This window comes from Vulpes lagopus, chromosome 10 (assembly GCF_018345385.1).
Source record: "Vulpes lagopus strain Blue_001 chromosome 10, ASM1834538v1, whole genome shotgun sequence".
NCBI classification, from domain to species: Eukaryota; Metazoa; Chordata; class Mammalia; order Carnivora; family Canidae; genus Vulpes; species Vulpes lagopus.
Window position 1 is genome coordinate 45,810,697 of NC_054833.1, and position 22,149 is coordinate 45,832,845.

The 22,149-nt window shown below is 49.5% G+C and overlaps 1 protein-coding gene across 1 annotated transcript; it reads left to right on the plus strand.

Annotated features, from left to right (window-relative positions):
* The first annotated feature begins 5,243 nt into the window (after positions 1-5,243).
* TMPRSS5 (transmembrane serine protease 5) lies at positions 5,244-19,785 on the plus strand. Its single transcript, XM_041769947.1, is given in 14 exon segments — positions 5,244-5,299; positions 9,023-9,146; positions 9,464-9,562; positions 10,079-10,201; positions 11,290-11,422; positions 11,789-11,902; positions 12,663-12,706; positions 13,400-13,422; positions 13,425-13,570; positions 14,538-14,716; positions 16,731-16,829; positions 17,298-17,440; positions 17,690-17,842; positions 18,769-19,785. Coding segments are annotated over 13 exon segments (1,383 nt in total). The 5' UTR covers positions 5,244-5,299; positions 9,023-9,028; the 3' UTR covers positions 18,778-19,785.
* Positions 19,786-22,149: the final 2,364 nt, after the last annotated feature.

Sequence of the window (22,149 nt, forward strand, 5' to 3'; positions counted from 1 at the left end):
GGAGCCCCTTGTTGGGCTCCCTGCTCAGTGGGGAGCCTGCTTCTCCCTCTATCCTTCCCTACTCCTCTGCCCATGCTCTCTCTCAAACAAATAAATAAAATCTTTAAAAATGATTATCATGGTTCTGGGAATAATGACTGGTCTACCAGTCTGGTCTGGTCTACCCACTGCTCCTGCCTCTGCGCACATCATCTCTTTTATGCTCTCGGCTTCCTCTTTTTTTAGTCCCTTGGTATCAGCAGACACTCTCATGCCACGGGAAATTTGCCTGTTATCTTTGCCTGGAGCAGTCTCCCCCCCTTCCCAGATCCCATCTGAATCATCTCTTCCTTGGAGACATCCTTCACAAGTCTTCAGACTCAATCACGTCTCTGTTACATGCTTCCATTAGTACCTTGGAACTCTCTCTCATAGCACTTTTTCAGAGCTATAAGTACCTTTTGTGGTCCTTTGATTCATGTGTGTCTCCTCCCATGAAATAGTAAGCTCTTTAGGGCAGGAATTGTGTCTGGTTTTGCTCAGCATTGCTACCTTCAGTATATGCACAGTGCCTTACACATAGTACATTCTCAATGAATGCATTTTGGCTGATTGATGGACTACAATAATTAATTAGTTAAAGGAGGAAGGGCATTTCAGGAATGGGGAAACAGCATGAACAAAGGTGCAATGGTTTATTCTAGGGATATTCTGGAAACAGCTAGTGACTGGCTTATGGGAGGGAGGTTAAAGGGGAGGAAAAACAATGAGACTAGAAAAGTATGTTAGGTAAACTTGGGAAAAACCCTCTGCCATGATAAGGATACCCTGGGTGCAAGTTAGATGTACCCTTTATACCCTGTTCTTCCTCCATCAGGGAGTGCATTCTTATTGTTGGCTTGACAGTAAAAGCCTATAAGCTCCTCGAGGGCAAGGGCTATGCCTGACTTATTCATTGATCTACTTTCAGAATCTAGAAAAGTGCCTAGCACTTGATAGGAACCTGCAAAAACACTTGTTGAATGAATGAATGAGCACATGAATCAATGCTTTTATCGTGGGAGCTATGGTGATCTATGAAGGTTTTTTTTTAATATTTTTAGGTTTGCTCTAGAAAATGTAACTTTGGAAGCACAGTAGAAAAGAAGAGGCAGTCCATTTCACTAATTTTATCCTTCCATATTGATAGTTGAACATCTAGATTTGCTCAAAAGGAGTGAAGGGACACAGACTGATTAGAATGGAATAGACAAGAGGCAGGAGATCCTTTGGGCAGCTGTTGCAGTAATTCTGGGGAAGATGCTGGTGGATGCTTAGGGTGGTAGCTGTGGAGCTGGAAGAAAAAGGGGTAGATCTGAGAGATGTCCAATTTGAATGACTGGATGGAAGGCCAGGAATTGGGAGCAGGCAAAGGTGACCCCTAGATATTCAAGATTTCTATTTGCCAAGGAAGAGTCAAACTTCTTGCCAGTGGGGTCTTGCTGGATAGAAGGGGGAGTGAGGGGAGAAGGGAAAGTAGGAGCCATCTCTAGGCTCTTCAGGACCCTTCTGAAGAGGCTGCCCTCCACACTCACTTAGGCATCCTCTATTTTAGATTTTGGTTAGAATAAGACAGAAGAGAGTACTCAGAAAGCAGTATGCTAATGATTAAGCAACTGATTACCATATGAGACCACATAGCTATTCTTTTCATTCTAAATACACTTTTATCTATTTCTTTGTATTCAAAGCAAGCAAAATGACAACAGACAGGGTTTCTTCACTGCCTACTAAGACACAGTAATGGCCTGGAATAAGTTAACTGGATCTCGCTTTTTCCCAATTTTCACATGTTAAAGCTTCTCTTATATTAGACTTAGGAATCATTAATTTCTTCATTGAGAAAACCACTCTCCAGAGGGCTGGAGGGAACGAGATACATAGTTGGGCCTCATTAGGCTGTGGGATGGCATTAGAGAGTCTGGTGGCTTGAATTAACCCCAGTGGGATGATCTAAACCCAACTGGGAGGCAGTGGGACTTGTTTGAGGGGACCTGGGGATGTTGTACATACAGATGGACTGTGCAGCAGATGGAGGCTAGATGAGAGTGAGAGATGTGTTCTTGGTAGAGATGAAGCTTTTAAAGAGAGGAATGGGATTGTACTGAAAGGATGTACAGAGCTGTTCAGAATCTTGATCCTGCATCTCATCCCACGCATGCTTTCACAACCTCCACAGAGAGCACCAAACTTTCTTTCTCTGGGAAAAAAAGAGAGAGTGATTATCAGGGCTATCTAAGCAAGTCTGAAATCTGTGGGGTAGGCAGTCAGGAAGAGAAGATTATGAGCAGGATGGAACTCCACCGGCACTGGCTAGAGCAGTAGTCCATAGGTGGAACTTCTCTCTGAGCCTGCCTGTTCTATGAACATATGACTTTTGGGGTGTGTATGTGTGATAGGAATGGGAGAAAATCCGGGCCAGATGTCAGGAGACCTGGTTTTGGATGGCCTCCAACCTCTTGCAGCATAAATGGTAGATTCTTTTAACAAACTTTCTGAGAATTCTGTATAACTTGAACTCAGGTATTTCCATTTGGACAAAGGAGAAATACAACAGTGTGATCTGTCCAAAGGACAAGTGAGAAAGGCCCTTGTTGTTTTTGAGAATGGTGACTGAATTAGGAGAGAAAGCAAACTTTCAAGGTTCATGATTCATAGCTTATCTGTAGACATGATTCTGGGAGTCGAGTTGTCAGGGGGAAGAAAGTAGGGGAGTAGGGTCAGGATACATATGAGTCACCATGGTAAAAATAGAGATCCCAGGACCTTCATGCAGAGGGGTCATGCTTCATTTGGTTTCAGATAGTGCACCCTAGGGCACAAAATTTAAGGAGACATTACTCTTAGGATATTCAAATACTGACACTCCATTTACTAGTGAGTGCCTTCTTAAAGTTTGTACTGTAGGCCTCTGCTACCTTACCTTAGAGGTGGGTATCCTCTTCAAACCAAGGAAACAGCCAGGGTACTTAGCTCACCTGGGAAGGAAGGAGTAGAGAGAGAAAGAGAAGAGAGCTTTCTTAGGTAGCAAAGCAGAGAAGGATGGCTAAAAAAAAGGCCAGTCCTAGCTTAATCTAAAACACATTCTTTTTTTCTTTTTAATGACTGACAAAATTATGGTTGTAAAATTAGGATGTACATCTTAATGATTTGATATTTATATGCATTGTAAAAGGGTTCCTCTCATCTAGTTCATTATCATATCTGTATCCCACATATTTATTTACTTACTTTTTGGTGAGAATATTTAAGTTGTATAGTCTTAGCAAATTTTAATTATATATTGCACTGTTACAGACTATAGTCACTGTGTTATAACTTATATGAGTTATAAGGTGAATAAGGTGCTCATACCTGATAGTGGATACTATGGATGCAAGTTTCTTTCACTTTCAGAACAAGGTGTTTGGGAGCCTGTCCTTCAGATGGAAGTCTTAAAAGTTGGAGTGCAAGATGTGGGGTCCAAATGCTTAGGGAGAACTTGAGAATTCTAAGTTCCCTCCTGATTATATGTTGCTGTGCCATGAGTAGAGTTTATGGCAAGAGTGTGTCTCAAACTTCGCTGCCAGTTATGATGTGGATATTTCCTTGTTAACCCTATTGTAAGAGTCACTTAGCTAGTCACTCTTTCAGAGAGAATTGCTCTCTGTGTAGCCATAGATTTGGTGTGTCTTGAAAGAAGTGAATTCAGGAGCCTTGTATTCACTATCTTGAACCAGAACCTTTTACTGATTCCATTTTCTCCCCCTGTATATGGGCCATACTTTCTTATTTTTTGTGTGTGCCTCACAATTTCTTGTTGAAAACTGGGTTTTAAATAATATAATACATCAACTCTGGAAATCAGATTCTCCCTATTCCCTAGTGTTTATTGTTTAGCTGTTTGTTTAGTGACTTTTCTGAATGAATTCTGTAATGTCTGTATTCTTTGTCATGTGTGGCCACTGATGGCTCTGCTCAGTTAGCTTAGTGGTCAGCTAAAGATTGGACAGAGGTTTGCCTTTGATGCCTAGAAACAAGAAGTCTCTCACTCTTTGCAGAAGGACTCTATGGGCATGTTGGGGGCATGCCTTCAACACTCAGCCAGAAAGCTTACAACTCTGCCTTAGCCTTCACTTCCTTCTTTTTCAGAATATCAAGATTAGCCAGAGATGAGAGCCTAGGACCTTTTCGAAGTCTTTCCTAAATATGTACACAGCCCTGAGTATGTGCCATTCCTGTGCATGAGCCTGCTTTCTAGATTCTCTGGAATATTTCAGAGCCTTTCAAAGCCTCTGTGGACACCTTTTCCCCTGGTTTTAAAGGTTTTTTGATTAGCTTATTGTTTGCCCCAACCGTTATCCATTGTCTTAGGCAGCCATAAAATTCAACAACTGTCTTTGATTGTCTTCAACAAATCTTAGGGAAAAAGCTGTTCATACTGGGTAAGCTCAAAGTCCAGTCAAAGTAAGATGGTCTCCATAAAGGGATCTTCCAGACAGTTCAAATAATGCCAATTCTCTGGAAATGAGACTTTGAAGGAACTTCCATCCTATTCTACCTATGGTGCCAGGCTGCTGGTTTTCCTTTTTTTTTTTTTTTTTAGGATTTTATTTATTCATTCATGAGAGACACAGAGAGAGAAAGGCAGAGACACAGGCAGAGGGAGAAGCAGACTCCATGCAGGGAGCCCAACATGGGACTCGATCCTGGGTCTCCAGGATCAGGCTCTGGGCTGAAGGCAGTGCTAAACCACTGAGTTACTGGGGCTGCCCTTAGTTTTCCATGTGACTATGGGATGTTTGTTTCTAAGACTACTTCAGAGCTGGAGAGAGGGTGATGGAATACAACAAATTAAAATGCCACAAAGCTCACTGTTCTTACCAAGATTTCCACATTGCTGTAAGCCTTTGGTTAATTTCCAGACTTTTAAAAAGTTGATTCTGATCATTATTTTGTCAGTTTTCTCCTTGCTTTTATGGAGAAGAGAATTTTCAGAGGTCTTTGGCATTTTCACTGATATCACCTGTAGTGTATTTGAAATGCCCTTCTATATGATTGCCTTCTCATTTCTCAAAACACCGCTCAAATGCCTCCTCTACTATGAAGTTTTTTTCCATGTCCTCTGGGCAAAGGAGTCAGCTATTTTTTAATCTTCCTACACCTCTGTGTTCATTCCTCTGTTATTTCACTTTTCACTAATAACAGTTATTTATATCTGCTCCCATGTCTTCTCTCAGCTTACAGTTTCCTCGCTTGTGACTTATTCATTCGCCATGCCCAAATTCGTTCTGGACACAAGGTAAGCATGCATATTTGTAGGCTGAGGGGTCTTTGTTTTAAGAGATCTCAGAGCCTAACCAGGGGTTTCTCTCAGCACCAGCCACCAGTTCTCTCCTCCTGCTTCTATGATTCATAGCTGACCTCTGTCTCTTCATTGTCTTAGAAGTGTGGGAGCTCTGTGTGATTACCGTAAGCTCAGAATTGACTGACTATGTGAGGGAAATAGACAGCAAAAATAAAACCTGTGTGGATGGGGTTCAGTGGTAATAGTAATGATAGCAGACAAGATTTACTGAGTAGATACTATGCTAGATGCCAGACTGGGAGCTTTATATTCAGTTATCTCATTCATTTCCAACATCAATCCTATGAGGTAAGTACTATTATCCTCATTTTATAGGTGAGGCTAAGGAAGGGAAGAAGAAGAATGGGACTTAGATGAAGGCCTGACTTCTAAAGCCTATATTCTTAACTGGTCCAGCTGAGGGATCTCTGAGAAGCATTTGAAGGAGGGGAACCACACAAGCCTTTTTCATCCCTGGGACCTGTTCTGACTCCCTGAAGAGATGTGGTTCCCAGGTGTGTTCAGCCTACCCTGGGCTCAGCTGGGCCACTTGTGCTTTGAAGCAAGATGGCGCTGAGGGTTCCTGTAGTAACTGCCCCCAGGAAAGCTGGGTGGAGAGGCCCCATCTCCCCAGCATGGGGGTGACAGGTGTAGCCCTGAGGACAGAAATGGCAGAGATTCCTCATTATCATCCCGATTCCAACATGATGACAACCCCAGACTGCTGGGAAAGCCAACCCACACAGAGATGAGATGTGATCCAGAGGGCTCAGAAACATTTCCAAAAATCCTCTATCAGTCCCTCTGATACAGTCCTGTCAGCAGGAAGGGGGAATTGTGCTAGCATGCATAGGGCACACTGTTTGGCACAAGGGACCTGGTTGCTAAGCAACAGTAGCTGGCCTCCCCTCCTCCCTGTAACCTTTCTCTCTGTTTCTAAGCTTCTAGTTAGTAAATGGGAGGGGCTGAGGCTGCCCAGCCCAGCCCGTGGCCCCCTCTCCTGCAACAAGGGGTCTATTCATGGTTTCTGAGCAGATTGATTGTCTCTCTGGCGTGTGTGTGTGTGTGTGTGTGTGTGTGTGTGTGTGTGTGTGTGTAGAGGGGAGGATACAGGGAGGGGCCCATATTTGAACTAGGGAAACCTCACCCTCCAACCAAGCTGGCTGGGCTATTTAATCAGTGCTGATCCAAGAACAGGAGCAGAACTCTGGCTAGCAGACCCTGAGGGCTTACCTTGGTGCCACTGACCCAGATGGTAAGGCCGTGCATGCATCTGGGGCATCCCTGACCTGGCCTCTCTCTCTCTTTCTCTCTCCCTGCCCCCACCCTGGGGACTTTAGGCAAGTGGAAAGAGCCTCCTCTGGCAGCTCTGGTGCAAGTGCTAGATCCTGGAGGGGGCCCTGTGTGGCCAACTTTCTCTTTATTTCTCCAGGGACAGACTTTTCTTTTCTCTTATCTCCTGTAGGCCTATCCAAGTGTTTTGCACATAGACAGTGCTTCGCAAATCATAATTACATTGAACTGCTACTCAAAAGGAGGACCAGGAGATCCTGCAGCATTACTGACCATTGTTCCAGGCTACTGCATAAGCTCAAACATGTGGGTTTTGAGGTAGAGCAATTCCTGGGGTGAGGCTAGTTAGTCCAGAAGCTGAACTGAAAGCCAAGCTCCCTTGATACTGAGACAGGAGGAAATCCTGGGCATGCCCTAGAATTCTCTCTAGACCAAGCATTGCCACTTTGCTCAGAAGGATGTCAGTTCAAGAGAAACTATATTCTCAGAGAAGAAACCCAAATCCCAAATGCTGTTGCCACTTCTCTGCTTTCTTATGGGTACTTGAGTCATTCTCCCCCACTTGTGTTTCTTCAGTTTCATTGCTTGTACCCCTGAGGCTCATCTTTAGACACAAGGAGTATCTATGGTAAGGGGCAAGCCAAGACTGCATGTTTCCTGTGGAGAAGCAAGCCCTTTTGTTGGGGGGAGGTCCAGCCCTACAGGTCCTGGGCTGTAGCTGGTATAGGTGATGGGAGGTAGGAAGTGGGGTCTTGCTTCATATGAAAGTTGGGGCTGCTGCCCTACTTGTGAGCTGTACTGGCGAGGGTGTTCACAGTCCCAGTAGAGCAGTTCCAGGGTGATTTAGAAGTGACTGACCTGGATGAGTCTTCAAAGTCCTTTTCTTCTCCCAGCCTGAGGGGCAGGAGCATGAAGTTCAATTGAACAGGACTGAGGAATGTGACAAGAACATTCCACGTGACACATGGAAATCCCATGTAAGCCAACATTGTCTTGGAGTCAGTGTTTCAGGTTTTTATGATCACTGGGTATAACTCTAGGTGTTGACAGGGTAAGTTGTGGTCTTCAGGGGAGATGGGAGTCATTTTAACTTTTTTTTTAGAGAGAGAGAAAAAGTATATGCACACACATGGGTGGGTGGAGGTGGAGACAGGGGTCGAGGGAGAGAGAAAGAATCTTAAGAGAAAGAGTCTGAAGTGATGTGGTCAGTCTCATGACCCTGAGATCATGACCTGAGACAAAATCAAGAGTTGGATGCTTAACTGAAAGAGCCACCCAGGTGCCCCTGGAATTATTTTAACTTTTAAGAGGTTTTATCTATTTTACTGTGTCCTAAGTTCCTCAAAGAAAGGATCCATAGCTTTTACATATTTCTTATTAATATTATTATTATACTTAGCATTTGCATTGTACTTTGTAATTTATAAAACCCTTTTGATTATATAATCTTTTGTGGTCTCCCCACCTGCCTGCCTTCCTTCTTTTCATTCAGTGGACACACTGAATTCCCACTTTGTGGTGGGCCCTGAGCTAGGCTCTGGGAGCCTAGTCCAGTGAGGAAGGACAGAGAGAAAGAGAAGTAAATGAGCACAATATAGGGACCCAACAGGTGCCTTCTAGATTGAAGAAAGCTTCTTGGAGAAGTGACATCTAAGCTGGTCTTAAAGGGTCATGGGAGTCAGCCCCGTGGGCAAAAGGCCAGTGCAAAGTCTCTAGCGTGAGAACTCGTGAAGGCCCTGAGGACTGGCATGTGTATTAGTATGACCTTGGGTTCTATGCTGGCAGGTGGTGATGGAGAGGCGAGGAAGGGTGAGATCACAGAGGATTTTGTGGGCCAGGCCACAGGACTTTGGATTTTTCATAAAAAGTATGAAGATTCACTGGGTACTTTAAGGATGGGATTAGCTTGCTTATGTTTGGATTATAGGAGGATTGCTCTGACTTGGAAAGTGAATGGAGATAAGATACTAGAGGAGGGAGATTGCTTGTTGGGTAGTAGTGGTTATCACTCTTATTTTAGAAATGAGAAGATTGAAGTTTGGAGAGCTGTTAAGTGCACATAGATCTAGCTTTGAACTGCTGGTCTGGTATTTCTTCCAAGATCTTATTTTCCATTACTCTTCCCTTCATGGCACATGAACGACAGGCAAACATATAACTTACTCTGCTTTATGCTTTCCTACCCATATGCTTTTGCCTCTTCAACTGCCTGGAATACCCAAAGCTCATGTATGTCCAGTCCAGCCCATTTCACCTATGAGGGACTGTTTCAGGCTGCTTTTTCCAGGAAGCCTTTTTTGATTTCCTGATGAGAAGTAAGCTCTCTTTCTTTCTCCTCCCCTTGGTGTGGAGATCCTGCTGAGTGACCAACGGTTATTTCCCTAGAGCCTGATGCCGGATGGCCAAGCTGACATGGAGGCTCAGTATGCAGAAGAGACCCCAGGACCTGGGATCTTCAAAGCAAAGCCAGGAGACCCACTGCAGAGTCCCGAGGCCCAGCAGCAACCCTGTAGGCCAGACTGGGCTATAGGGGAATGACAGGGTGGGGACAGTGAATGGGTAATCTTCGTACATTCCCCTAATATTCCTACATTTGGGACAGCTCCAAATCACTGATGGTGAGAGGCTGCCTCATTGTTTATCCCAGACCTGCTTGTGTTCTGTTCCTAGCTTGGGGATTGACTGGGCTCGGTGGGCTTCAGGGGTGATGGGGTAGGCGGTAATGGGCAGGGGCAGTGGGGCAAACTGGCCCCATGGTGGTGCCTCAGGGCAGAGGGGGACTGGCAGACAGGGGTGGGACACAGACTCCTCTGGCCTCTCCCACAGGCTCTCCGCTGGGGTGCTGGTGCTCAGGGCGGCGCTGCTATGTGGGGCTGGGGGCCCTGGCACTGCTGGCTGGTGCGAGTGTCGGTGTGTGGCTTCTTGGTCAGTGCTGGGACCCATCAGTGCTCTGGGAAGGGCTGAGGAACCGAGTCTGGGGGATGCCTGTTGGAAGATACAACCCGATATAAGAGGCAGACAGGACAAGAGCATCTTTCTCACCTACTCTGAGCTGACAGCAGGGGAGAAGGGATAGAGACTGCAGGAGGGATTTAGGCTTAGTGTAAAGAATGCTTTAGTCCTACAGTGGGAAGTGGAAGGTACTTGAATGGATAACCCAGGGAGGCCCAAGCCAGACTTTCTCTAGAAATCTTTCCCAGTCAGAGAGAGAGAGAGAGAGAGAGAGAGAGCAAGAGGGAGCAAGTGAGCTATGCCCCCTCCTCAGTGTGGTAGGTGGGGACCTGTCTAAGGCTGGGTGGCTCATGAGGAGTCCCCAGGCAGCTGCTTTTGTCTCCCTCTGTTACAGGGGTTCTGTTCTGTCCCTTGGCCCTTGCATGTGGGAGTCCCTCCCTTCTCCTAGTGTCTTCTCTGTGACCCTCTTCCTACCCTTGTCCTTTGAAGTGCTGTATCTGTGGCCAGCAACCTCTCCGCCTACTCCCGGGAACTTGCAGGATGAGGAGATGCCTTTGGGTTGCTCTGAGGCCAGCGGTCAGGAAGCCCTGCTCCCCTCGCTCCCCAGAACAGGTAGGCCACACCCCGAAGCCTGCAGACTGCCCCCCAACCCCAGCCCCACACCCCTTCACAGCTCTGGGATCCTCACTTCCAGCCAGGGGCAAGAGTATCAGAATGAAGGGCCATGACATCACTGCCAGCATCTGTGGCTTTTCCTCTGGTGGGAAGGGAGTGATGTGGTCCAGCCTTGAAAAGTCCATCTCTGGTGTGGAGTTTTCAGCACTACCTGAGGAATGGGGCAGGGCCAGGACCCCAGGCCAGGAACCCAGGTGGGGAGTAGGGATGGCAACTTGTCATTTGGGCCAGACTGAGCCAGCAGGATGGGAAGGGGGAACAGGTGCATGTGGGGAGCAAGTGTGTAGGCAGCAGGGGCCTCACCTACTGCACATTGCCCACCCCCCTACCTTCCTTTCATCTTGTTCTCTCCCCACCAAACATGAGCCACTGAGGATCAGAAGATCATCGTCCCAGACAGGGGCTGGAATCAGTTATAGAAGTTAGAATAAGCGTGGAGTCTGTCTTTCGCTAGCTGTGTGACTTTGGGCACACTGCTTCTTGGGACCTCCGTTTCCTTCCTGTAAAATGGAGACAGGACTATTTACTACTTAAAGTTGTAAGAATAATATGAATTAATGTGGAAAGGAGCCTTGCACAGAACCTGGAGAAAGCATATGCTCAGTGGTAACCATCATTGGTATTACCGCAAGATTTGATACCAGAGGACCAGACCAAAGTCCTGGATCCATCACGTGCAGATCTGTGATCTGGGGCAGGTTTCTTAACCCTCCACACCTTAGTTTTCCCTCTGCAGATTGGGAAGACGGTCACACTCACCCCACAGGGTTGCTGTGACAATGAGCGATAGAGCAGTTTAAAAGCACTTGGTGAAAACACAAAACTGGAATGCAGCACAAATAGGGGTTATTTTGTTCTTAGAACCAACCTGATGCCATGGGGGACAGGGAGCCTGACACTGGGTGACCTAGAAGCTTTGTCTTGAGGCCTCTTCAGTCTCAGCATGGCCAGGTCCAGCTCCCCCTGCCCACCCTGCCCCTCCATTCTGCGGCAGGCAGGATGTGACTTTCATGTTGCGCCTTCAGTATCTTTCAGGATAAACACGGAGGACTTGCTGGAAGTGCAGGTGAGGGCACGGCCAGACTGGCTCCTGGTCTGCTACGAGGGCTGGAGCTCTGCCCTGGGTTTGAGGATCTGTCAGAACCTGGGGCATCTCAGGTAATTGGGGCCAGGGCTCCCACTTGGGGTCCCTGGGGGAGGGCGGAGGGCTGGTGGGGAGGTGGGGAAGGAGAGTTGGAGACCTCTACCTGCCTGTCCCCATCAAAGTGATCAGGAAGTGGCAAGAGGTCATTCTGGCCATCTCCTGGCCTCTGGGCACGATCGTGCCCCAGCTTGTTTCTCTTCTTTGAACATCCCTGCTTTGTAACAAATAGAAATCCCAGAAGAGGTCATTGTCAAAGTCTTGTTCAGTGACTGTACTGCTGCATGGATTGTATCTTATGCACATCTTGGTCATGACTCTAGCATCTCCCGTGCTGCAGTGTAAACCAGTTTCTTCCTGTTCTGTTCTTCTCTTCTGCCAAGACTCACTCACCACAAGGGAGTGAACCTGTCTGACATCAAGCTCAACAGCTCCCAGGGGTTTGCGTGGCTCTCTCCCAGATTGGAAGGCCTCCTGGAGGAGGTGTGGCAGCCCAGGTAGGGCTTCTGAGGAGGTTGAGTGAGGTCCCTTACTCCCTGGCGGACAGTTCAGCAAAAATCTTCCCGTCATGGGAGCCTGGTGGTGAGGACACTGGCTGTGTGAAGTAGGACATAGAGGACCATTTCCCAGTCAGAAATCACAAACTCTGTTCACATGAGTAGGGACTCTCATGAGGGACGGACTCTTCCAGGAAAGCCAGAGCACTGTGGGTTTGGGCCACTAGAAGGATCAAGGCATTGGGCTGCTGGAACCAGAGATGAGTAGGAGAGGGAAGAGGGCTTTGGTCCAGCAGGGATTAAGATTTGCTAGGAAGGAGGAGGAAGAGGAGGGCAAGGACGTGTCGGCCAGGCAAAGGGCTGGAGATAGAGAACAGAGTAAGCCCAGGAAGGGCATAGGGCGAAGCATGCTATTCTTCATTCCTCCTTTATCCATCCCCTGAACACATGTTTATTTAGGGGCCCTCAGTGAGCACAGCTGGATTTCCTATCTACAAATACTCAATTTGTCACCTAGGGCCCTGCCCAAGACAGCCCTCAAGTGCCACAAGCTCCTGCTGGTGCCCTGGGCTGATGGAGCAGAGTAGCAATGCTGACCTGGAGACCTGTTGTGGGGAGGGGACTACGGGTGTGGATGGGGCAGGAAGCAGATGGGGGGCTGCCCCAGAGGCCTCTTCTGGCTCCATCTGGCAGCTACCCATGGCCTCCATGCCCTCAGGTGGGTCTTGCCCAGCCTCCTGCTGCCACCTCTGTTTTGTAGGGACAGCTGTGCTTCCGGTCTAATCGTTTCCCTCAGATGCTCTGGTGAGTCACATCTTGGGTCCAGGAAGGTGGTGGTGGGAGGAAGGAGTCTCCCTGCTGTCCTAAGCATGGAGAGCCCCACAGACAGGCTCAACTGGGTCTGAGGTGGAACTCCTTGGCCACCTGCCCCTCTGCCTGCAGGTCCCCTTCTTACAGACACAGGTCTGCCCCAACAGAGCCCTGTCCAAGCTTCTGTCCTGTCCCCCACCAGCCACTGATCTGGGCAGATTTCCTGGCTTCACTTCCTGGCACTACCTGCTGTGACTTTGGAAGCTCCCACCCCCTTTCATCTGGAGGGCCCCAAAGGAATTACTATTGGCTGCTAACTGGTTAACACCTCCAAGAGACAAAGGAAGTTGGCAAACTTAGAGCCACGCGGGAGAGTCTGGAGCTCCTGTTGTCTGACCCCCAGTCGTATATGCATCTCTTCACCTCTCCTCTTCCAGCCACCTGTCCATTTTGGCCCCTCCTGTGGGATAGGCTTTTTGTTAGGTGTTGGGGCTCCATGGACAATGCAGGCACGGTCACCCCTGATGGGGCAGACAGATGTGTCATGAGCACTTTTACCATCCCATCCCCCAAACTTAGGGGCAGGAGTGATAAATGAGAGCTGTTCACACTCCCGGAGAGTTAGGACCATGCTGACACCCACCTCCCTCCTCGCTCACCATCTCCTTCCTGCTTCTCGGTTTGCAGAGTGTGGGGCGAGGCCCCTGGCCTCCCGGATAGTCGGATAGTCGGCGGGCAGGCCGTGGCTCCTGGGCGCTGGCCCTGGCAGGCCAGTGTGGCCCTGGGCTCCCGGCACACGTGCGGGGGCTCTGTGCTGGCCCCGCGCTGGGTGGTGACCGCCGCACACTGCATACACAGGCAAGTCTCAGGGGCCGCTGGGGAGCAGAGGCCTTGGGGGGCCTTTTCTGTTTGGTCGTCGGTATGTCCTGTATAACGTCCACGTCGAATTGTCTGCTGCCCCGTGCCCGTTCTGAGAGGCTCAGACTGTGAAGTTCTCCCCATTCCATGCCAAGAACAGCTCTGCGTGAATTGCATTAATACAAAGATTGGTTCTTTATATTTGCTCAGTTTTGAAGTTTTTCAAACGCTCTCACATTCACAGCACTCTGTGCTTCTTAATGTTTATCACAGCTGTAATTAAATCACCTTCCGTGTAATTATTTGTTTAATGCCTTTCTTCCCCTTTAGACTGGAAGCTCCATGGGAACAGAGACTCTCTATCTTGTTTACCACTGAGTCTCTTTGTTGATTTTTCCCACTACTATGTCCCCATGGCCTAGAACAGTCCTGGAATATAATAAGTGCCTCATAAATACTGGTTGGAGCAGCGTAGGAATGAATGATGAGTGAACGATCTCTTTGGGCCTCTTTTGGCAGCAGGCAGGGCAGATAAGGCACTATAATGAGGAGACCGAGGCTGGGAGAGGAGGGGTGACGTCCCCATGATCATAGGTAGTAAGTGGAGAGACAGGACTCCTAGAAGTTTTCCTGCCTCACAGTTAGGCTATCACAGAAGCCTCTTTGATGTTATAAAACATGGAGGATAGTTATTCAGGACAGAGAGGGTGGGAGTTGAGATCACCACAGTATCTGACTTCTCTGGCAGTTCTAGAACACTTATTAAGCACATGCTGCGTGCCCAGTGTCTTGCCAGCTGCTGCAGGGACACTGGGAGTCACGGTCCCCGGGTTTTGGGAGCTCCCAGCTTGGTGATGGGGGCATCCGCTAATGGCTTCTCTGGCCAGCTTCCCCCACCTGCCACCTCACTTAGGCCAACCTCTTCTTGCCCCGTCCTTCCCGGGCTCAGCATGGCTCCTGTGTGCAGTTTTAGGCTATTCCGCTTGTCCAGCTGGCGGGTGCATGCTGGGCTGGTCAGCCACAGTGCCGTCAGGCCCCATCAGGGGGCTGTGGTGGAGAGGATCATCCCTCACCCTCTCTACAGCACCCAGAATCATGACTACGACATCGCTCTGCTGCGGCTCCGGACACCACTCAACTTCTCAGGTGAGGCGCTGGCCCTGGGGCGAGCAAGCTAGCAAACTGCAAGCTGTGGCGAGGGGGGCAGGCCCTGGGGGAGGGCAGGGTGAGCGGGGATGCTAGCTCATTTCTGAGGTTCCCTCCCAGGGGTATAAACCTTAACACATTCAGTTCATTTGGGAACCACAGTGAGCTTTGTCATCACCTGGACAAAGGCTTGCACCAGCTCTTGTGTGGCCCTTTACAGAGCTGGGCTGCAAGTGGGACCTGCCTCAAAGTCCCCAGCAGAGCTTCTTTGTCGCTCTACCAACAGGCTGCTCGGCCCCTGTCCCCAGGCAGGCCCCAGGTCCCAGCCACCGTGTGGTGCATTACAGTTAATAGGCTTTATTTCCCCCTGGTCCTCATAAGAGCCCTGCCAGGTAGATGAGGCAGGTATAAACAGAGAAGGGCAGTGACATTTAGCAAGGAAGGTGACTCTTTGTAAGATCACGCAGCCAATAGTTTCTGAGCCTGGTGTCCTGACTCTGGGTCTGGCTTCTCCACAGCTGCTGCCCTGGAAGAGCACCGCCTCCCCTCCCGCCGACACACCCGTGTGCATGCACCCTCACCAACAAACACACACGTGCACTCACACGTGTGCACACTCATGTGGTCATCACCCAAGTACACATGCGCACACTCACTCACATGTACACACTCATGCACATAGGCACACACTCGCGTGCACTCTATGCTCCTCCCTCCCACCACCGCCTATAGCCTCAGGCTTCCCAGATCACGGTGCTTGCTGCCTGCCTTTCACAGATTCCACCACTTACCTGTACTCTCTGAGCTGTTGCTCAGCAGTTAATATTTCTTTTTTTTTTTTTTTTAAGATTTTATTTATTTATCCATGAGATGAGAGAGAGGCAGAGACACAGGCAGAGGGAGAAGCAGGCTCCATGCAGGGAGCCCGATGTAAGATGTAATCCCGGGTCTCCAGGATCAGGCCCTGGGCTGAAGGCAGATGCTCAACCATGGAGCCACCCAGGCATCCCAGCAGTTAATATTTCTAAATTGACTTAAGTACATTTGAAAGGGGAACTAGGTTACAACCTACCTAGGAGAACCCATCTTACTCGTAGCAAAGTAACAGCCGGAAAAATACAATGTGCAAAGTAGGGGCATTTGGGTGGCTCAGTGGTTGAGCATCTGCCTTTGACTCAGGGTGTGATCCGAGGATCCTGGGATTGAATCCTGCATTGGGCTCCCTGTGGGGAGCCTGCTTCTTCCTCTGCCTATGTCTCTTCCTCTCTCTGTGTCTCTCATGAATAATTAAATAAGAAATCTAAAAACAAAACAAAACAAAACACAGTATGCAAACTAGACAGCCTTCCAGTTCCAGCGAGGTGCCCTGTGCAGACTCGCAGTGCCTGGGCGAGTCTGTGAGGCCGGCCCCCTTTGTGTTAGGTGGAGGTTGACAGGCCTTGGGTGAGCCACAGAGGGGCACTTGATGGAATCTTTCTCCTTGGTACAGTTTGAGGGACAGAAAGCATTGAGAAGGACATCCTTTCTTCCCATGTGAATTAATGTTTATTGAATGGCACGTCTCTGTGCTATTAAGAACAACAAGTCTGGGCCCGACCTGTGGGACTTGCCACACGCTTTTGGAAACAATGCCCCAAGAGGGATCAGACACCCTAAGGAAAATCCAAAATGAATCCTCATTAGGAGAAGCTGGGCATGAGCACCCAGAAGGAATTCCCACTCTTTCTCAGTCCCCAGGTTGGGGGTGCAGTGCGTACCTTGCCCAGCCTAGAAGGTACCATGCACATGGCAGTTTATGCATTGTCCTCTGTGTGAATGGTGACCTCCCTGCCAACATGGTGCAGTGCGCAACCTGCCCCCCCTCTCCCCGGGCCCCGTGGGGGCCTGGTTGGTGGAGGCCAGGAGCCAGGGTGGTTTGAGAGGGAGTAAGGAGCACCCGCCAGCCCTGTTTCTTCCCCCAGGCTGAGGGTGAGGTGGTAGGGAAGGGAAGCTGAGCCTGAGTGCCTCTCCACAGACACAGTGGGTGCTGTGTGCCTGCCAGCTGAGAAGCAAGATTTTCCAAGGGGCTCTCATTGCTGGGTGTCTGGCTGGGGCCACACGGACCCCAGCCACAGTGAGTCAGCTCCCAGGGCCCCAGGGAACCTAGAGGTGGGAGGGTGGGGGGACATTCGCCCCAAGGTGAGGCACCTCTACTACCCACCTCCATTCCCCAGCCATTCGGCAGTACCAGCCCCCTTCATCTCTGGGGACCTCGTCTCCCCTGCCTGGGTCTTTCTGGGAGAACATTCCTTAAGTTTCCCCAGAAGCCAGGTGTTTCACACAGCTGCCTTCCATCCTGGGAGTGCTGTGGCCTCAGCATTGCAGGGGGAGGGGGGGGTGCATGTGAGTTCCACCCCCTCTTCACTCTTGTTCTGACAGCCCCGTGCCTCCTTCCCAACTCCCACCTTGGGCTCCCCTCTTTGGGTCTTGTGTCTCCGGGGCCTCTAACCACCTTCCCTCTTGCCGTTGTGTCTTCTTGGCCTTGCCCTGTGCTCCGCGGCCTGGCTCTGTGTTCCTCCATCTCCACGTCTACCTCCCACAGCCCACAACTCAGATACGCTCCAGGACACCATGGTGCCTCTGCTCAGCGCCCAGCTCTGCAACAGCTCTTGCATGTATAGCGGGGCGCTCACCCCCCGCATGCTGTGTGCCGGCTACATGGACGGGAGGGCTGATGCATGCCAGGTACTGCAGTGAGGGGGACCAAAGTGGAGGGCGGGAATGGGGGGGATCTGCTGTGGCTTGGCCCCTGCTCTGAGCAGCCTCTCTAGGAGGAGGGGTGCCTGGGCAAGTCAAACTGTGTGCTAAGGATTTAAGGGGGGGCTAGGCAAGTGGAGATCCCAAGCTGGAAGTAGGAGGGGTTGGGAATGGAGGGTCTGCTCCCTCTACCAGGGAGGACTAATGGCCTATTTCTCTGTGTCTCTATGGCCTCAGGGGGATAGCGGGGGACCCCTGGTGTGCCCAGATGGGGACACATGGCACCTGGTGGGGGTGGTCAGCTGGGGCCGTGGCTGTGCGGAGCCCAATCACCCGGGTGTTTACGCCAAGGTTGCTGAGTTCCTGGATTGGATCCATGACACGGCGAGGGTGAGTGTGGAGGTGGGGGTGAAGTGGGCGAGTTTGTAAAGGTCCCAACCCTTAGAAACTGTGACCTTCACCTCTTAGACCTGGACTCTGCTCAGGGCTGGAGAATGTTCCCTAGAGTGGGAGGAGGAAATGATGCTTATAACACCGAATCCATTGGATTTCTATCAATTTAAGTATTAACTGAGTAAGAATAGACCTGGGTTCGTAGCCCAGATCTGCCATTTACTGTGATAGCTTTGGCAAATCCCTAACCCTGGCAAGCTTCAGGTTCCTGGTAATAGCACCACAGCTGCCCGGAATGCTCCTGCGATGAGTGAGTGAGGTAAGACCAGGAGCAGCTAGTTGCATGGTGCCACGCTGGTTAGCGAGTGGTTAGCAAGTGGTCCGCGTGGTTTTCGTGTGCGTGTTTTCTCCTGGTTTCTAAGGCGGTGATGAGTGCCCGCATTTCCTGCACTATGGAGAGAGCCCGGCATTTCACAGTTTGGGCTCAGCAAGGGATTAATTCTTGTGGGACGCTGGGCAGGGCACTCAGCTTCCTCTGTTTAGCGGGAGGGCTAAGATCGTGTGTTATTTATATATATACAGAACTTTACAAATGCAGGGCGTGATGACAAAGAGCATCTTTTTGCAGGGTTAGGCACAGGCACTGTTAGTTGGTAATACAGTTTAGAATTTACGGGGGACTATGCACCCACTTTCTCATTCAAGCACATATTTTTAGCTGCATTTGATACAAGTAGCAATCAAGGTTCCGAATGGTGAAGTGACTTATTAGACTTACTAGAATGAATGTTACTGGGCTGGGAGGTGATGGGGCTGTGCCATGGGTCTGGCTCCTTCCACCGTCAGCCCAGGACTCCCTCCCCTAGTCCTACTGCTCCTCCATCTGACTGCATGCAGCCTTATGTTTCCTGGGTCTCCGGCAGGTTCACTAGATGGAGGAGAAGCAGCACCCTCAGATGCAGAAGGCACGGACCTCCTATCACACCTGACAGTCACCAGCTGCGGGCCAGTCCCTGGAGCTGGGCCTGATTTCAAGTCCCTGTTCCTCACCAGAGAGCCTCAGTAACAGGAGAGTGGGTGGGGCTGGGCTGGGCAGGTCGGGGAGCTGGGGGGTGTGGGAATGGAGTCGGAGAGGAAGAAGCTGCTGGCAGCAGCTGGGTGCCTGCCCTTCTGCCCTCTTCCCTCCCCAGCTTTTGTGCACATCTTTTGGGAGGATGCTCAGGGATGCCCCAAGACCACCTCTTTATGTTCTCTCAGGCAGGGGCAGGTGCCTCCCTAGAGGAGCCACTAGCCCTGTGGCTTCTGGGCAGATGGGGTCAAGGCAGGGCCGAGCCCATGGAGACAGGATCTTCCCCATTCTTCAGTCCTCTCACCCACTGTCTCTTCTCACCTGGCTCTGGCTGGCCCTGCTGAGGCGGGGGGCGGGGGGGGGGCACTGCAAGAGCACTCTGGTTGGCACTGGGTAAGGGTGTTGGCTTTAAAATGACAGTTCTGTGAACTGGTCTAAGGAGCACTGTTATTAAAGTGAAGTGATGTACGGTCTCGGTCCACCTCTCATTCTCTGTCTATCTCTGTCTCCCATACACCCACACACCCTCCCTCTCTCATTCTCTCTCAATCTCTCTCACATGCACATACACACACACACTAAGGGATACAATTATAATTTTCCTCCCATACGTGTTTCTTAAAGCTCTGCAACTGACTCCTGCTCATCTCTCTAGAATTTTGGCATTCCTTAATTTAATTCTTTACATTTCTTAAATCTACATGTCACAATCTGCAGCTAAAAGCCCCATCTGTCCGGGTGGGCTGATGTCACAGGCCTGAGAACCATTAAGTCAGTGTTCTCTTAAGAGGTTCTGGTTTCCCAAGACCTATGTCTCCTTAGGTCCTACCTCAGCACTGGGCCTTCTTTCTTGGGGAGATTTCTTTCTGAGTTTATGCCCAGTTAGCATTTTCCTGGTTCAGCTTCTCCCCAACTCTCTCCTCTCTAGCAATTAAAACGCGGCCGGCATCTTGTTTCTAAAAACTGCAATGAATTTTTTATGGTGCTTACCCAAGGAAATGCAATTAGCATTTAGCAATAACACAACTTTTTTGTGAGTTTATCAGCACTTTTTTTTTTTTTTTTGAGTACAAATGAATATTCTGTCCTGGAGGATCTGCTCCCTTTGCGTGAAGTACACTAAAACATAAGGGCCTCGATTTACTGTCACTCTATTACCTGGGAGGTGATAGCTGGGCGTTGGCTCTCAAACTGCAGAAGCAGCATGGGAGAGGCTTTGGCGGGTGGCAGGTAGCCTCACCCTGTGTTCTTAGACTCCAGCCCCTGCCCTGAACTCAAGCATTTACTCCTTGACTCTGGAAAGCCCCCATCCCAAGAGGCCGGTTCAGGGCAGCTGATCCCCCTGAGCAGGGAAGAGTTACCAGGAAATCCATCAACTAGGATCGTTTTGGTGTTTCTCATGTCACCGAGAAGCATTGGCTTATTTAAAGGGAGGTTTTTATTTATCACAGTCCTTATAGCCAATTGATAATCAGTAATGTTTGGGTTTTACAGTTTATCGACGCTGCTCATGTGTATCTCACTTCAATCTCATAATACCTACGTGATGAAGATATTATTATTCTTGTGCCCATTTTACAGGCAAGAAGATTAGTTCAGAAAGATTAAGTATCTCCCCAAGACCCGCCACTAGTGCCAGTGAACCGTGGGTCTTTTTACTCTACAGCCACATCACTGTTTTGCATGTGGGTGAACGGGATGGTCCAGTGTTATGCAGAAGTGGACACTGGAAGGTGCTTTACCACCTAGTTGAGTCACCTGTCTACACGAAGCATTGCCATCCTTGTTTTTTATAGGTGAGGTAAGCAAAACCTGGGAAGTTAAGTGGCTCCTGCCAGAAATCCTTCTTAGGCAATATTCTTACAGATTTCTAGTTCTCCGTGAGATTCATGGTGTGACTTAAATGTTACAAATGAGTATCTTCCACAGGAGGACGATAAAGAGAACCCTAATTAGAGAATTTGCTAATAGCGGGTTCCTGTTTACCTACAGAAGCTCCTAGTATCTTTTGCCAGGCTACCAGTCTGATCTGCAGACTCAGAGGCTCCCACCTGCCTTTCCTTTGTTAGCACCTGCCAATTCGGCTCTTAGGAAAGTGAGGAAGTGTGCTAGGGAGTGGAGGGGGCAGCCCTGTTCCCCTGGGCCAGCTGCCAGAGTGCAGCATTGGAGATGGAAGCAAGAAAGGGTGGGGAGATTCGGGTCCAGAAGGATTTTAATGGAGACCAGCTGGGTGCCCAGCTGTGTTAAGCTCTGTAGGGGATTCAGAGGTAGAGAAGCCGACTGCCTTATTGGAGCTATGAGACTTATTTGCAATAAATTATTGTGGCCAGCCAGGAACAAAGCAGTAATTGCTAAGGGAGCTCCAAGGGCCTATCGTGGAATAAGTCAGGGCATTTCTGTGCAGGAAACCTGTCTCTCCTGTCCAAGGATTCAGTGTCCCACCTGCCTAGGCAGAGCTGGCGAGCTCCCTGAGACCTCCCAAGTAGGTTGTTCCTGGCTGCCATGCCCACGGTCTACTCCTTCTCCGTGCTTGCAAGGTCTGTAGGGTACAGTGGGCACAGGCTCTCTGTCCTTATTAGACCTTCTGTGGGGTCCTGCTTTTCCTAGAAGCATTGCTGTGAACAAGGGGGCAAACTTGTCATTCCTCGGAAACATTTCTCAGGCTCTTTCCTACATTTTACTTTTGGAAGTGCTGGGCTCACCCATAATAGGACAAAACTGGAAATGCTATGAATGCTAAAAGCGGGAACGGGAGCTGTTGGGAGATGGTTTTCCCCAGTCTCCATTGTTTTCCGTGCCCTGCCTTCTCCTGGCCATGCACTTAGGGCCCTTTTGGCTACTCAAGAGAGAGCCCAGCTACACCTGCTTGCACTATTCAGCCTCTCTCAGCATCCCTGCTTTGGATACCACCCCCACCCTCCCCACACACAACACCTTTCTACTCAGACACATCAGAATGCGCTCTGGGGGTATGCCTTGCCCTTGGGACTCTGCTTCCTGCTAACTGATTGGAGCCTAGGGTTCGTTCGTTCTTTCTTTTTTTTTAATTTTAAAAATGTATTTATTTATTTAAATTCAATTTGCCAACATATAAGACCCAGTGCTCATCCCATTAAGTGCCCTCCTCAGTGCCCATCACCCAGTTGCCCATCCCCCCACCCACTTCCCCTTCTGCAGCCCAGGGTTCTTTTTTTTTTTTTTTTTTTTATTAAAGATTTTATTTATTTATTCATGA